The following is a 15,423-nucleotide window of genomic DNA, read 5'->3' as shown; positions in this document are numbered from 1 at the left end:
GCCAGATCAGCTTCCTTGGCCTGTGATTTGATGCAGGGTGCCCTCATGGGGAGAGGTGTCTGTGCTGGGCACATGGGCTCTGCCCAGCTTTATGCCTCCTCCTGCAGGAGTTGTGGTGTCTCCCTTGGTCTGGCCGAGGAGAACAGAACCGTACTGCTGTAACAGTCATGTGCTCTCCTCTCCTGTCCTTAGCACAGTGCTGTCCTGTGGCCCGGAGGGTCATTAGTCATCAGCTACACACATGTGAGGCAGCTGAGGCTAGCCCCGAGTCCGAGCATGGGACGCATGTCCCCAGCCTAGTTCAGGTCCCAGGCTACACCTGAAAGGCAGACAGTGTGAGCCTGGCATCATGATGGCCTCTTGGCCTGTGACAGGACTCAGACGTTTGGGGACCTTGCTTCCATGGATGCTGTATACAAGAGCATTGGGGGAGGGGAGGGGATGCACTGGCAAGTGAAGAGGGGAGGGGGGTTTAATGGCGGGGTGGGGGCAGGGGGAACACTAGGAGAGGTTGGTGGCCAGAGCCCACGGGAACAGGAAGCCCGAAGCCCGGCAGCCTTGAGCTCTGTGTGTGCGTTAGCTTTGAGAGGAACTCTTGCAGGGGTCTGGGGACTCAGGGAGAGCTAGCATACGCATGGAACCCCAGGGGACAAGAAGGAGGGCCTGGGGGAAAGGAATGACCTTCACTTTCTTTTCCAGATAAACTCTGAACTGAAGATTCCTCCAACTCATGTGTTCCGGGTACCCACAAAATAGAGGTGGACCTCAAAGGGCTGATGTGCTCTAGTTGGCAGTGGGGCTGGTGCCAGAGCTGGCACTTATCTAGTGATCTGAGCCCACTCTAGATTTTCCAGAGCCGTCTTATAGGCTGTCAAAATAAGTCAACAAGTGAGTCACCTGTTTCCTATAGTTCTGATTAAAGTTTTTTGAAAACTGTGGCTGAATCTCTGTAAAGAGGCCAAATCTGGTGTGTGTGTGTCATGAGGGAACTTTGTTCCTGGGCTCAGGTCCTGGTGTGTGACCAGACTGAGGCCAGTGGCATGGGGCACCTTCTTGCTCCTGGGGACAGCTGGTTTCTTTTCTTTTTCTTTTTCCAGTTTGAAACCGTATTTTATTTTTAACATAGCTAGAAATATCCAATAACTATATATTTTTAAGCAGAAAACTTTCTTTTCCTTCTTATAGCATCATTAGCAGAAAAAAAAAGAATATTTCTGGTTTAGAAATGATACTGGGTCTCTAAGAAAATGAAGGCTGTTGTATTTATGGAACTTAAAAACTCAAAAGCACAGGACACATTTTCAGAAGAGTAATTTACTTTTACATATATATATATATATATATATATATATATATATTCGTAATATTCGAGTATAGTTAGGTCATGTATAATTAAGTCAATCAAATCAGGAATCCAAGAAGATACTTCATGAGTTAGCACAGCACACATGAGATTTTGAGAACATACATGAATAAAAAAAGAACACTGGCAAGCCAAAATCCAGGGATAAATGGTGTTTTTCAAGGATTTTAAAAGCATGCTCCATTAGCATTTCCTCATTTTTGTAACAGATGCATTTCTGTCTACTCATGTACAGCAGAAGGTAAGAACCTGAATAAATATATTAGAAATGTACTACTTTATAAATGTACTCCAAGGAGTTTATCATTTCCTTTATCTTTGCAGGGACGAAAGGGAAAGAAAGAGGTGGGGGGTTATGGTTGCAGTATTTAAGGAAGAGCGGGGGCAGCTGGTTTCTATGGGTGGAGGCTGGAGCTCTTATAGGGTCATGAGCCTTCAGATTGTCTCCAGGCCTGAGGAACATTTTCTGTGCCCTTGGGGCCCTCCGTACATCCTGGTGTGCCTTCTGGGCTGGGGAGACTCCTCCTGTGAGCTGCCTGAGCAGGCAGCCCTGTTCCTGAGGCTCATCTTGATCCCTGGGCCACGAGAGGCCACCACAAGGGAAGAGTTGACCAACCCAGCGTGTCCGATGACCTGTGCCCCACGGAGGTGGCTTTCCCTTCACTGTATCAACACAGACTTGTCAGCTCAGTGTTCGATTTATTTTATTAAGAGAAAAATCACACTCAGGAAAGGACAAACAGCCAAGAGAAACCCAGTCGCAGGCAGGGGCAGCACTTTAAGCTCAAACTCCTGGCAGCAGCTGCTGGGCAGGGCAGGACTGCCTCGAGGGTGGGGCCGTGGTGACATGGGCCCAGCTCAGTGCTCCTGTCTGGGCTTGCGAGCACCGCCTGGGCAGAGGGGCCTGGGTTGGGCACCTGTAGACAGGCGGCTGCCTGGGAAGGGGCAGGAGCCAAGCGGAGCGTGGGTGGACGTGGCGGCTGCCCTGGGGCTTTGGGGCAGGACTGGTGGCGTCGGGTGCGCTCATAGGACAGGGTGGTGGTGCCCTCTTGCTCCTTCATTCTTTGCAGAGCCCTGGGACTGGCCTGTGATCCTTGGTTAATCTCATTAAAGTTTTAATCCTGGGCTCAGAAACCCCAGGGGAGGGTTTGGAGCAGGGCTTGAAGGAGGGTGGGACCCCAGCAGTGGGGCAAGAGGGACCTGCTCCAGGTCCCCACCTCTTCCCGCGCTCCCTGGCCCCCAGGCAGGATCTGAGGGGCAGGGCTGGGCACGCAGCAGTCTGGGCAGTGCGGATGGCAGCCTGGTAGGCAGGAGGCAGGGCCCGGCCCAAGGCTTGGAGGGTGGACGTGGGGCTCCTCAGGCTCCCCAGGGAGGGAGGAGAGAGTCCAGGCTGCAGGAAGGGAACAGCAGCAGGGGCTGGAGAGGTGCCGGAGGGAAGTGGCAGAGCCTCACGCCCCTAGGAGCTTCTTGACCATGTAGCCGGGGAGGCTGTAGAGGAAGAGGGCCAGCATGAGCAGCCCCAGCAACGCCAGCACGATCTTGATGATGAGCCACTTGTACCGGGTGCAGATGAGGTACTTGATGGACTTGAGCGGGTTGAGGAACCAGACGAAGGCCGTGTCGGGCCGGCTGGGGGAGAGCGGGAGGGGCCGGTCAGGCAGTGGCACAGGCAGCCCCCACCGGGCACCCCACGGGGCACCCACCCTCTCCCCTTCCAGACCCAGAGGCCCTGAAGCAGACAGCCCTGCAGACTCAGCCGTGGGTGCTGGAGCCCGGGGGTTGCCTAAGTCGAAGCACCAGCTTTGCTGCTTGCAGAGCCTCGTGCTCCTCCCAAAGCCTAGATGGAGCTCCTGGGCATGGGGCAGCCGCCTGGCCTCGGCCTTGACACTTGAAGCAAGGGCAGCCGCCTGTGGCAGTGGCCTTGGAACTATGGGCCTGTACTCAGCCGCTCATCATATAGGGTTGTGTTGTCCCCTGTTCTCAGGGGACCAGTGTGGCACTACCTCTTCCTTCATAATGAGTACAAACTTATGTCCCACCAGGCCTGGCCAAGCAGGGCACGCTGCCCTCGCCAACCTGCTCCACCTTCTTTGCTCTGCCTTCTGCGGAAAAGAAATGCTCTACCCAAGAGGCTTGCTGAGCTTTACCACTTTACAAAAACAGCAGTTTTCATAAGAGATCCAGATATAAAGTGAAAGTACAGAATATGCTTTGTCAAGTTACCCAGTACCTCCCAGAGTACACGGGCTACGCTCCAGAGTGAGCTCAGTACACATGGGACAACGCAGCAGGGACTTTGGGCACAGGGCATCTAGTTTGGACTCCAGCTATGGCTGGCACCTGTTGGAGCCTCCATTCCTATGGACGGTAGTCATAGCTGATCCCTGGGGCTGTGAAATGGTGAAGCAGGGTGCGTGTGAAGCTCTCAGCCCGTGAGGTGGTGCTCAGTGTTGGCTATTGAGGGTCTGAATCTGGATGGGACTGAGATTCCACAGGGCAGACTCAGCACCTCACAGGGACGTCTCGATGGGGGAAGTCATTTCAGGTTTTTGCTGGGGAATCCTAGCTCAACCTTTCCCCTTTCCTTGTCACTATCAATTTTTTTTTTTCTGTCAATAAATTGGAGTACAGTCTGCAAGGAATGTAGCTGGGACGGGAGGCGCTGTAGTTTGAAAAACGCTGGATCGGCAGTTTGGACACCTTGGCTGGAGTCCCACTCAGCTCTGCCCTAATTTACTGGGTTGGATTACTTCACCTCTCTGATTTAACACATAAAAATGTGAAGTAGCCACTTCTAATTCTGAGAATATTATTCTGTTTTGAAAGTTTGAATGTTTGTGAGGGCTTGTGTATGAGCATTTATGTTTAAGGTTTAAGTGTGTGTATGTGTGTGTGTGTGTGTGTGTGTGCGCGCGCGCGCGCGTGCTGGGGTGTACCTGTGTGTGTGTGTGTGTGTGTGTGTGTGTGTGTCCATGTGACAGCAGCCCTTGGTCCAGAGGCAGAGGGGAGAAGTACCAGACCCGGGAGGCTGTGGGGTCAGGCCCCAAGGATCTTCTTGGCCAGGTAGCCAGGCACAGAGTAGAGAAACAGGGCGAGCAGGAGGAGCAGCAGCAGGAGCAGCAGCAGTTTGAGGAGCAGCCAGCGGTAGGTGTGCCACAGGAAGTAGCGGGCAGACTTGAGAGGGTTCAAGAACCAGATGAAGCTTGTATCGGGCCGGCTGTGGCATCAGGAAGAAAGGACGGGGGAGCTGGGGCTGGGTTGGTGAAGGGCCCCTGCTGAGGGGAAGTCCACCTGGGCAGAGTATATGAGCTCTGGGACCTCAAGGCCAGCTGAGGCCCAACACCACCACTGGTCCACTAGCTGGCAAATTCTGGGAAGAATCTCTACCTCTGTGGCTGGGGAGAGGAGCTGCTTCCTTGAACCCATCCTTTGGCTCAGAGGGAGGTGGTGGGGTTCAGGAGTGGAGGAAGGGGCTCCCCCACAGTGAGGCTGTGACCCAGGAAGGAACACAGGTTGCCTGAGAAGTGGGGGCAAGAAAACCAGAGGGTTCTGGTCCCTCCTTCCTGTTCTGCTCCTAAGACCAGCACGGCTGGGGGTCTGGGCAGGCAGAGCACTCACTTGGGTTTCTCTAGGGGGTCAGGTTCGTTGCGGGCCAGGCCCACTGGATTCTTCTCAGCCTCCTCTGCTGTCAGCAAATGCAGCTCCGCCTCCACTTTGCCCTGAAGAGAACAGAAAGGTCCCAGGGCCTGGCTACTCTACCCTGGCCCAGCCTGGCCCACTCCCCAGCAGGAGGCGGTGCCCACCGTGAGCTCGAACTCGTCATTCTCATTGCGGGCCAGGAGTGGCCACCAGCCTTTGACCCGCTTCTGCTTGAAGATGGAAACCAGGGGCACGTCCACCTCCCCGGTGGCCATCTCCATGGTGCACTGCTTGGCTGTCTTTGCGCCCCGCGGGAACCGGTTCAGGTCCAGCTCGATGGCCCCTGTGGCAATCTTAGAGTCAGCTCTGGGCAAGCGTGACAGGGGCAGGGGGTTTGTCCCCACATTTTACTCAGGCCCTCCTTCAGCCTGGTGGGCATCTCCTGGTGTCTGCCACCCACCACCCCCTGGGCCTCCCCTCTGTCACAGTCCTTGTAAAGTGTCCCGACCCCCTTACGGATCCTTGCTGATCCCTCCGTCAGCATTTACTGCCCACTGTTTGATGTGTCCAAAGCACCTTGTCTGCCTTGGTGATGACCCTGGGGACATCTGTCCCATGTGTGGTTAGGTGGATTCTTGGGGGACAGGAACCCCGTCTGATCTCTCTGCTCTCACGGGCCACACAAGGGCAGCTGGGCTTACCTATCCCAACCTCTCCCACCCCTGCCCCTCGGCTCTGAGTGCTAGGCCCCGCCCTGCTCTGCACCCAGGAAGTCGTCTGCTGAGAAGTGGTCAGCGTCCCAGATCTGCAGGGTGAGCCGCGCGGGGATCTTGTACTCAGTCTCATCCCAGGAGAACATGGACTCCTTCTTGGAGATGACGATTTTCTCCTCAGCTGCCAGGTAGTCGAAGGGGAACAGGTAGCGCCAGTTGAAGTTGCCCTCACCAGTGAGGGAGTGATAGTGGACATCCGTGTCCTGCTTGTCCTCCTGCTGGCCCTTGAGCCACCTGCCAGGAGCCACGTGCTCCAGACGTGCGGCCATACCCTGGGGGTCCTCACCGCCCCCCACAGCCCCCTTTACTTCTCTCTCTGGAAGGTAGGCTTGCCCAGCTCAGCCCCCCGGCACAGGGTTCTCTCTCACCCACCCCCGGACAAAAATGTCACTGGACTTCTCGCCAGTGAAGAAGTCATCGTCCTCCAGGACCACCTCGTCCGTGTTCCACACGATGACCCGCAGCTCGTACCTACGCAGGAGGAGGGACGATTAGCAGCCTGGGTGGGGGTTGTGAGGGCGGGGTGCATGCTGGAGACAGTGAGAGAAACCCTGGGGACTTGGGCTGGCCTGTGGACAGGAGAGCAAACAGAGGCCAGAGGGAGGCCTCTGTCTTGTGGGGCCCAGGTGAGCTGGACTTCAGCCAGGCACATGCTCATCTGCCTCGGGGGAGGTCCAGTCAGGCTGGAACACACTCCTTCCTGGACAGGGTGGCTAAGGACAGAGAGGGGCAAAGAGGAGAGTGGGGGCGCTGAAGTGAGGCTGGAGAGTCAGGAGCAACCTCTATGTGACTCCAGAGATCAGAGCTTCTTCAGTTTTAAGAGAAGCTTAAGCTCAAAAGCCTGTGGTGGAAACCCACAGACTCTAGTTATTTTTATGTCCTGTCTCCAAAGAAGCATTTCCCCTTGAGGTTTAATTGTAATTATAAATGAGGCATTTATATTTCAAGAGTGAGGTTGAGTCAGCCACTAAAAATGGATGGGAAATGGTTGGGTTGCCCTCTTGTGGTAGGACCTGGAATAGCATGCCCATGGCTCAGGCTTGGAGGATATTTCTGGTAGAACAGGTTGCATAATTTGCTGGGGCTGGAGCAGAATGGAAATGCAGGGCCCTTTGCTAAATAAATCATTAAGAAATCAAGATGGCAACATTGGACACGTAAAGAAGAATGGGAGCTCCTGAGTGTGGAAGCTGACCTGAATATAACCAGGAAGCTGACCTCAATCCCAGGCCACTGTGGAGGTCAGAAGCAGGCAAGGCTCCACCCTGCTACCTTATAAAGGGGAACACTGAGGACCAGGGTGGCAAAGCGACCTGGCCAGGGTCTACTAGGAGAGGCAGGTGCTTGGCTTCTGACTCAGAAGTGTGTCACTTCCTCCTGCTTCTTTGGACTTGAAAGAAGATGTGACAGCAGCTGACTGCAAGGGTGCAGAGCAGGCCTTCAGGGGTTCTGTGCAGAGCAGGCCCCTGGTGGTTCTGTTTCCTGTACATGCGTGTGCACATGTGGGCTCGCATGTGGGTGCCATGGGAGGGCTGTGCGTGAGCTGAAGTGGGTGAGTGGGTGTGTCTACCAGTGGACTCATCTTTGCAAGGATGGGCGTGTGCTGGGGTGTTGGGGTGTGGCTCATCTCCCCAGCTCATGGCAGAGTAGAGAGTGTTCCCCTGTCCCAACAAATGGGGACCTACCCAGAGCAGGCCCCACAACTCATGGGTCAGTCTTTTTCTCCCTCAGGAGGTCTGGCCACACCTGAGACCCAGGGATTGGGGACTGACCAAGGCCACCTGGGCCTGTGTCTCCAAACAAAAGTACTGGTCACAGTGGGAAGGAGGAAAGGGAGTACTTCAGGCTCCAGGAAGCTCACTTCTTGGGCTTCCTGGGGGAGATGTCCAGAGGCGTCCCAGGGGCTGGCATGTCCATGGGGAACATGTCCACCCACAGCTCCAGGCGACCCTGAGGAAGAGAAGGCCGTGGTGTTGTCTCAGGGACTTCTGCCTCTGGGAACGACAGTTTCCTCGCCCTCCCAGCCCATGTTCTGTCATCAATTTCCATCTTTGGGTGCCAGGAATTCCCATGATGTCACCAATAACCAATCACAGCTTCTGAGGGAGACATTCTGAGCAAAGACACTGGCCATTCAAGTTGGCCTTGGTGGGTGGGGGCCTGCCAGATTTGGGGGAGTGCAGTGAGGGCAGGAGGTCCCTCTTCTACTTTCATGTGCCCATTTTGATCTTCACTGATCCCAAATACCCAGGGAGCCCTGATCCTGGCGAGGAGGGCATCACCTGCTCTATTCCCGGCTTGTCGGGGTTCAGCAGTGGCCTGGTTTCCACATGTTCTGGCACCAGGCGGCAGCCCACTCGGGGGATGTCCTCCCAGTGCCTCAGGGCAGACAGGGCCACGTGCTCATCCGTGGGCTTCCTCTGACCTGTGGGTACCAGTGGGTCAACTGCACACCCGGCCTCCCCAGAACCAAGGCACCGGTGCAGGGGTCAGGGTCTTAGGGGCACAGGGCCCTGAGCCTGTGAGCCCTGTCACCCAGCTCCATTTTACTGTTGGGGAAACTGAGGCACAGAGGTGACTTGCCCAAGATCTCAGCTACTCCATAGGACCCAGAAAGGTCCGTGTCCTTGATGTTCCCTGTTTGGGGAGGTTAAGCAAACAATCCTGCTAGGTGTGAGAGGGAGCAGATCAGGGAGAAGCCGCTCCTGTCCCAGCACCTGAGGCCCAGGCATAAGTCCCCAGCACAGTTACCTCCCGATTCTCTGGGAGGTGCCTCATGGGAGAGGAGTGAGGACAGCCCAGGGCTTGGAGCCAGAGGCGTCTGTGCCCGCGTCCTCAAGCCTCTAAAGTGCCATGTGACCTTGGGCAAGTCACACCCTCTGTGGGGTCTCGGTTTGCTCAACTACAGAATGGGGACAACCTTTCTAGCCTACAGGGGTGCAAGTAGGGCTAGAGAAGGCAGTTCATGGGAAAGCGGGGTGCAGGGGTGGATGGCAGAGGCTGGGCAGACAGGAGGGGGCTTTGGGGTGGGAGCAGAGGGTCACTAAGCCCAGACGTGGATAAGGACACCATCGAGAGCCCCTTACAGGACAGCATGGGTTCTTCATGGCCTTTGGAGCCACCTCGAAAGGGGCCAGGAGGTGTGGTGCAGGGCCGCTTACCGTTCTCATCCTCGATCTCAGAGGGCCCGGTGAACACATGGTTGGCCACCTTCACTCGCCCAGGGGGCCCAAAGTGGGGACCGTCTACTTTGCCCTCTTTACAGAGGCGTGTCAGGATCTGGCTTGGCTTCATAGGGTCCCTCCAGATATTGTAGCCATGTCTGTGGGAGGGGACACACAGGCTTGAGGAACTCTGATTAGGACTAGGCCATCCCCTGGTGGCAGTTCTCTAAAATGGATCGTTGCCTCGTGTCAACAGGTGGGCCTGCCCGGGGTTCCAGGTCTCCCAAGATACTATGGCTCCTGAAGCCTGGCCCCTCCTAGCTCAGACTGGCCCACGAGTTCAGTGTTCCCCAAGCATTGCCCCAATGTGCCTACTCTCCTGGAACCTCAAAGACTCCCATGAGGAAACTGGTAACCAGAGGTTAAGGGGCTTGATTAGGGTCACACAGCCTTTAAAGGTCAAAGGCTGAATCAGATCCCCAGAGGACTCTTCCTCTCCTCCTTTGCTGTCTCACCCCCTTCCCTAGGCCACTCTTTTCTCCTTGCTCTGACTTCTCTGTCCTGGAATCCCCTGGCCCACTCCTTGCCTTGGAATCTGCAGACCTGGCCCGAGGCTATACCCAGATCCTTTAGGGGAGAAGCGCTGGCCTGGGACGGAAACCATAGTATGTCTACATCCCCAAATCTCCACCTCTGAGTCTTGTTTCAGGGTCAGGTGCAGCAGGCCTGCCCGCCCCCAGCACCCCGCCCCGCCCCTCGCACATGGAGTAGGTGTGGGCGATCCCGCAGGTGGCGCGGTGCTTGCTGTAAAAGCGGTTCTCCAGGTCGATCTTGGTTTCCCCAATGAGGTCGTCGGTGCCCACAAGATCCCAGTCGTACACAGCCACTGTCAGCATGGATTCCATGGGGAAGGAGGCCTCGATGTCGAAGGACCTGGCAGGTGGGGGTTAGGAGAAGCGTTGAAGGCTGGGCTGTGGCAGGGGCTGGGCTGGGAGTGAGGCCAAGCGGGGGCACCTTACTTCCCAAAGACCGGGTTGAGCTGCTTGGAGATGTAGTTCTCTTTGTCACGGATGTCAGTCTTGCCCAGCCGGATGGCAATGTAGGGGTCAGCCTTGCCGTTGATGTCAGCAGGGTGCAGGTCTGTGGCCTGGGGTGGGGAGGGTGCTGCCTGAGGAGGGTCCTGGGCGCCTCTGCCCTGCTCCCTGAGGGTCCCATGATGTTGAAGGCAGGGCAAGAACACTGGACCAGTCAGGGGACTCGCTGTGTGGCCCTAGGCAAGTTGCTGCCTTTCCCTGGGACTTGACTTCCTCTTCTAGGCCAGATGATCCCCAGATGCCTCCCACTCAGGACTGTCAGTCTACAGCGGCTCCGGTTCCTCCGGGGCAGGAGGACTTGCAGGGCTGGGGGTGCAAAGGGGGCCTCACCCGGACCACATAGACTCGGACCAGCACGTTGATGGGGTCATTGCTCGGGATGCCCTGGAACATGCCGTAGGTGGGATCGTAACCCGCTTCCCTGGAAACATCCTCTGGGAGTGGCACTTTGTACACACAGAGGGAGCCCTGGGGAGAGGCAAGGGGGCCCAGGTCAGGGTCGGCCTGGATGTCGGCAGGGGTGGCATCCAAACAACCAGCGGCCAGTTACTGTGGGAGGGTCTTAAGCTGCTGGACTGAGGGGATGGCCAGGGGTTCTGGAAGGAGTGGCTAGGGCAGTGGTGAGGCGACCAGAGAGAACTGGAGGTGGTGGGAGGCTCCAGGGCTGGCCGCGCTCCTTGCCTGACCTTGAACCGGCCCACAGTGCGCTCTTCCTCGGTGGATCCGTCCTCATCGTCCCCCGTCTTGCCCCGCAGCAGGTTGAAGGTGTGCAGCCAGTCCTCAAAGTTATTGAACTCTGATTCCAGCTCCTTGGGGTACACCTGGGCCGGGACCAGGCCGTCAGGGCCTGATGCCTGTCCGCCGACTCCCCCGCTCCCTGGCAGGGTGGGCCCCAGAGCCTCACCTTCAGCTCATCAATCTTGGGTTTCTTCTTCTCCGGTGCCTCAGACCCTTGGCCGGGGCCTGGGCCGGGGCCCTGGGTTCTCTTCTTCTTCTCCTCCTTTGCAGCCCTTGCCTTCTCCTTGCCTTTCATTGGCCCCTTTAGGCCTGGCCAGAAGCAAAGAGGAGAGCTCAGTCAGCTTAGGGGACGCAGGGCCGAAGTGACCAGACAAGAAGGCCTGCGCTGGAGAACCAGCTTCTCTGCTCCTTCTCTTCGTTATTTAATTTCCTGTCCCATTGCCCTCGACACTAGGCCAGGCCCGGGGAACACAGACTACGGTTGTGCCATTTGGCAGAGTGGGGCCGGGAAGGAGGCCGGGTCTGGAGTCAGAGGCCTGCTGCCTGGTGGCCCTGGGCCCCCTCATCCCCCTCCAGTTGTGCTTAACCTGCCCATGGTATCAACAAGGCGCCAAACTGCATCCAGTAGAACATCAAGCACAGGTGCAGTTGGTGGCTTTGGAAGAAAGGGTGTTGTGGTGGACTCAGTGGGAGAAGATTTTATACAATATCTTCCTTTTAGAGAATTACAGTGTTTGCATTTTAAAGGCTCTGTTGAAACCCAAGGAACATGTTTAAACCAGCCGTTCCTGAACCAATTTGACCACAGAATCCTCTCTTCCCTTCAGAATCCTCATCCATATTGTCTGGAAAATGCTGGGTGAGGTGGGTGTGAAGTTCCTGCTCGCTCTGATACTCTGTGGCTTTAAATGGCTGCCCACCACTGTCGATGCTGAACTGGTCAGAGTAAAAACTACTCCAGATAAGGGGCTTTGCCTGCTGCCTGGCACCTAAGGACTCCCAGTGATCTGCCCAGGCTAGGAGACTGTGAAGGCCAGTGGGAGGGGGAAGGCGAAGCCGCTGGTGAGGCAGGCAGGGGAGCTGGCCTAGCTGGGGACGGGAGGCAGCAGGCCAGGGTACAGGGCTCACCCTCTGAGCTGTCCATCTCCTCCTTGTCCTCCACGTCAATCCCTGAGACCTCTTGTTGTCGAAGTTGCTGCCAAAAGACAGAGTGGCACCCCTGCCTTCTTGGGGCTCCATTTGCCTTGGCTACCACACAGCACTCTAAGGTACACGTCCCTTCTGCCCAGTGACTGAGGTTCCTCAGGGCACGTGGGGCATCTTATCTTTGGGCTCCCACAGTGTCTGGATTATCAAAGACTGCAGAGATGTTTGTGGGATAACTGAATGAGGACAAGAGGAAACCAAGCCAGCAGGGGCGGCGTGGGGGCAGACTGGATCACCAGCCCGGAAAAGGTGAGTTCTCAGGGGACTCCAAGCCGGAGGGCAGGGGAGCCAGCTCTGGGGAAAGCGGGAGGGGATCTGGAGGGGGTGTGAGCAGGCCGCCCGTTCCTCCTCACCCCCAGCCGTGCCAGAGCCTCACCTCCTTCATGGTGTCGATGGAGGCAAAGTACTTGGACCACCAGTCCAGCATGCTCTCGTCTGGCTCCTCTTCCTCTGGCTCCTCCGCGGTGCCTTTCTTCTTCTTCTTCTTCTTCTCCTTCTCCTCTTCAGCCTGAGGGTTGCCTAGGTCTACAGGCCTGTGGGCTCCCCTGCCCCCTGCTCTTTCCCAGAACCTTGGATGACCCAGAGGGTCCCCTCCCACTCTGGCCATCTGCTCTTGAAAAGCCCTGGCCCCCATGTGGCTCTATGGGGCCACCCATGTCAAAGAGACAGGGCTGCGTTTTGTAGGGGAGGAGGCCACGACCCTGTGAGGACCATGAGGGTGAGGCAGGAGTGGGTGCTCAGGTTCAGGGGATGGCTCGGTCCCTGAGGCAGGGCCCTCGGGCCTGACAGCTGACACTAGCATAGGTCCTTTGGCCCCAGGGCACCTGCATGGCCCCCACACTCACCACATCCACCCTGATGATGGCATCAGAAGTCTGCAGAAGGGAACCAAGGAGACAGGACAGGATTAGCCACTGTGGCCTGAAGGGGCAGGCAGCAGCTCACCCCAGGAAGTGTGGAGGACAGGGACAGATGGGAGCCCAGAGGGTGCATGCAGGAATGGAAGCTCACGGTGTGCTGTGAGCCCCTCGTCCCCGAGAGCACCCTGCCTGGTGAGTCTGCTGGGGCCTGCTTGGAGGATTTCCTCAGGCCCTCTGGGACGCTGGTTCTAGCCCTGGCTGCACGCTGGGATCAGCTGGGGGGCTTTTACAAATGACTAATGTGGGCACCACCAAGTCTGCACAGTGGCAAGAGGCACCAGTAGTTTAAAACTGGCTGCATCCTAAAGCCAAGAGGAATAAGGGGCTTCCACTTGGAATCCTTCTCAGCCCAGGCTTGTAGGGTGTTTTAGAAATGGCTCGGAGGGAAAACCAGGCTCCCGGAAGGAAGGACACGGGCACTTTCACAAGGAATCCATTGCCTAGGGTGTCATGTGCTGGAGTACAAATGACTGCAGGTTATCACCTCACACTACTCATGCTCTCTCTGTTCTTGAACTTGCACCCCCACCCCCATTCCCGTACCCTCCCCAACCAGGCTTGCACACACATATGCCAGGACAGGGCTAGGGTGGAGTTGCCTGTATAGTCGGGTTGGCCCTTGATAACTACACTCCTCACTGAAAGAGGAGTGACCTAATGCTGTTCTCTCAGGGTGAAGCAGCCTGGCTCATGAGTGTGTCACAAGTTCAAGGACAGTCTGGGGCTGCCTTACCGCGTCCAGCTTCACCATGGTCTCCAGTTTCTTGATGGGCACCTCTGGTTCCATGCTCACCACAACCTCCCCTGTGGGGCAAGAGAAGGGTCCCCCATTGCATAGCCCATGGCAGCCCTGGAGATGCCTCACTGGACAGGGAGACAGACAGACAGAGGAGGCGCAGGAAGAACAGTGAGAGTCAGAGAGGCAGAAGAGCAGGTGCCTGAGACTGAGTCTGGAACTTTCTGTGGGGAGAGGAGGGACAGGGTAGTTGAAGGGACAAAGATGGGAATAAGGAGGGAGAAAGTGAGCCAGAAAGAAGGGTGAGCCTCTGGAGGCCCAGCAGCAGAGTGGAGGCTGGACCAGGAGGGAGGGCCTGGGTCTCCTCCACCCAGTGGAGGAAGATATCTGTTCTCAGGCCCTCTGGGGCCTTTCCAGGGCTGGCCTGCTCTGGTTCCAGAGTGAGGGGCAGCCCTGGGCAGGCTTTCTTGGCATCCAGGACAGGGCCCGGCTTCCTGCCCTCCCACAGGACCATGGGATATATAACACTGGTGGCTGCTTGCATGGGGCTATGAGCAGCAGCCCTTCTGGGGGCAGAGCCAGGCTTCGGGCCCAGATGTGGCTGTACCAGTGCTGTTCCAGCTGGGGGCCGAGCAGTCTGGGGGCCGGTAGATGAAGCGCCGCAGGGAGCTGACGGCGTGGGAGCCCACCAGTGTGTATCGGCCGAAGGCGCGACAGTCCACCACGCGGATGTTCAGGGGCGGGTGCAGTAGCTCATTCTCTGGCAGGTCCTGGGGGTGTTGGTGACACAGAGCCTGAACCTCAGAGAAAGGGGCAGAGGAACCCCACCAGGTGGAGCCACACCAGCTCCATCGCCAGTTCTGCCCTCTGTTGTCTGGGCCTGTGCTTACCACTTCAAACCACTTGACCAGGGTGTTGAAGTTGGGGTTCTTCTTGTAATTGTGGATCAGGGATGACTGCACCCCCTTCCCTGCACACTCGATGTCCACGCGCGGTCGGTCCACCTGGGCCAGGTTCACCCGTTTCAGATCCCGAAGGCCCCAGAACAGCACCTGGGAGAGGGTTGGGGGGGAGCGCTGCTCAGTCCAGGCCACAGCAGTGGGTGGCAGGGTCTCCTGAGAAGAAACCTGGCAATAGGCAGCAGAGGACAGATTTCAGTGGGCAGGGACAGTGCCAGGAGAACTGATGAGGTGAGGTGGGGCCTCACAGTGGAGGTGTGGAGGATCGAAGGTGGAGCCGACAGGGGTGCTGGGAAAGGCCCTGAGCCCCAGTGTGACTCAGTCAGATGGAGGCAGGCACTGGCCTGGGGTGGGAACCTGGGTCTGCTGCTGGCTCCCGGGGTGACCTTGGGCAAGTCACTTCCCCTCTCAGGCACCAGGGTTTGCTGTCTGCAGAGGAACGTGCACTTTCTCTCAGTGGAGAGAATGAGAGGGAACAAGAAAGCCAGGTGGAAGACACAGGGAGGGACAGGGAGGGACCATAGAGGCCCTGCGCGCGCACCTCCACCCGGTACTTGCTGAGCACGGGCCGGATGCCCACAGGCACAGGCATGATGGGCCCTCGGTCCATGTCCACTGGGCCATTGATCGGGGGCAGGTTGGCCTTTCCTGCCGGTCCAATCTGAGGAATGGGGGTCATAGGTCACATGCTGGGGAGTCCAGGAGAGGAGTCTTTTCCCCCATGAGTTGAGATCAGGGGAGATAAGGATGGCCAAATGGCCCCACGCCCCTGAGAACCACACCCCCTGCTTTGGTCACAGCAGCGCGGGGAGGAGGGAAGCCCCAGACCGT

General features: G+C 57.2%; 2 protein-coding genes across 4 annotated transcripts in view; one reads left to right on the top strand and one right to left on the bottom strand.

The window, feature by feature from the left end:
• Window positions 1-1,339, top strand: part of DRC1 (dynein regulatory complex subunit 1) — a 43,060-nt gene extending 41,721 nt beyond the window's left edge. The window contains exon 17 of the mRNA XM_081264852.1: window positions 700-1,339. Coding sequence (XP_081120978.1) covers window positions 700-756 — 57 coding nt within the window. The 3' untranslated portion in view covers window positions 757-1,339. The remainder of the gene's footprint in view (window positions 1-699) is intronic.
• A 793-nt stretch (window positions 1,340-2,132) lies between these two features.
• Window positions 2,133-15,423, bottom strand: part of OTOF (otoferlin) — an 84,856-nt gene continuing 71,565 nt past the window's right edge. For 2 of the 3 annotated variants that reach the window (XM_081264662.1, XM_081264663.1), the window contains 20 exons: window positions 15,134-15,253; window positions 14,524-14,685; window positions 14,241-14,403; window positions 13,631-13,701; window positions 12,823-12,852; window positions 12,354-12,485; window positions 11,900-11,966; window positions 10,938-11,080; window positions 10,720-10,854; window positions 10,364-10,501; window positions 9,959-10,086; window positions 9,702-9,872; window positions 8,937-9,097; window positions 8,058-8,200; window positions 7,637-7,725; window positions 6,148-6,246; window positions 5,768-6,009; window positions 5,167-5,345; window positions 4,982-5,082; window positions 2,133-2,992 (listed from right to left, as the gene is read on the bottom strand). In XM_081264662.1, coding sequence (XP_081120788.1) covers window positions 2,812-2,992; window positions 4,982-5,082; window positions 5,167-5,345; window positions 5,768-6,009; window positions 6,148-6,246; window positions 7,637-7,725; window positions 8,058-8,200; window positions 8,937-9,097; window positions 9,702-9,872; window positions 9,959-10,086; window positions 10,364-10,501; window positions 10,720-10,854; window positions 10,938-11,080; window positions 11,900-11,966; window positions 12,354-12,485; window positions 12,823-12,852; window positions 13,631-13,701; window positions 14,241-14,403; window positions 14,524-14,685; window positions 15,134-15,253 — 2,655 coding nt within the window. In that variant the 3' untranslated portion in view covers window positions 2,133-2,811. Of the gene's footprint in view, window positions 2,993-4,981; window positions 5,083-5,166; window positions 5,346-5,767; window positions 6,010-6,147; window positions 6,247-7,636; window positions 7,726-8,057; window positions 8,201-8,936; window positions 9,098-9,701; window positions 9,873-9,958; window positions 10,087-10,363; window positions 10,502-10,719; window positions 10,855-10,937; window positions 11,081-11,899; window positions 11,967-12,353; window positions 12,486-12,822; window positions 12,853-13,630; window positions 13,762-14,240; window positions 14,404-14,523; window positions 14,686-15,133; window positions 15,254-15,423 lie in introns of all 3 variants that reach the window. The other variant, XM_081264661.1, reaches the window with a different exon arrangement.

The sequence above is a fragment of the Spermophilus citellus genome, assembly GCF_964194105.1.
Source record: "Spermophilus citellus genome assembly, chromosome: 13".
NCBI classification, from domain to species: Eukaryota; Metazoa; Chordata; class Mammalia; order Rodentia; family Sciuridae; genus Spermophilus; species Spermophilus citellus.
The sequence above is the reverse complement of the archived record's forward strand: the minus strand, read 5'-3'. Positions and strand labels throughout refer to the sequence as shown.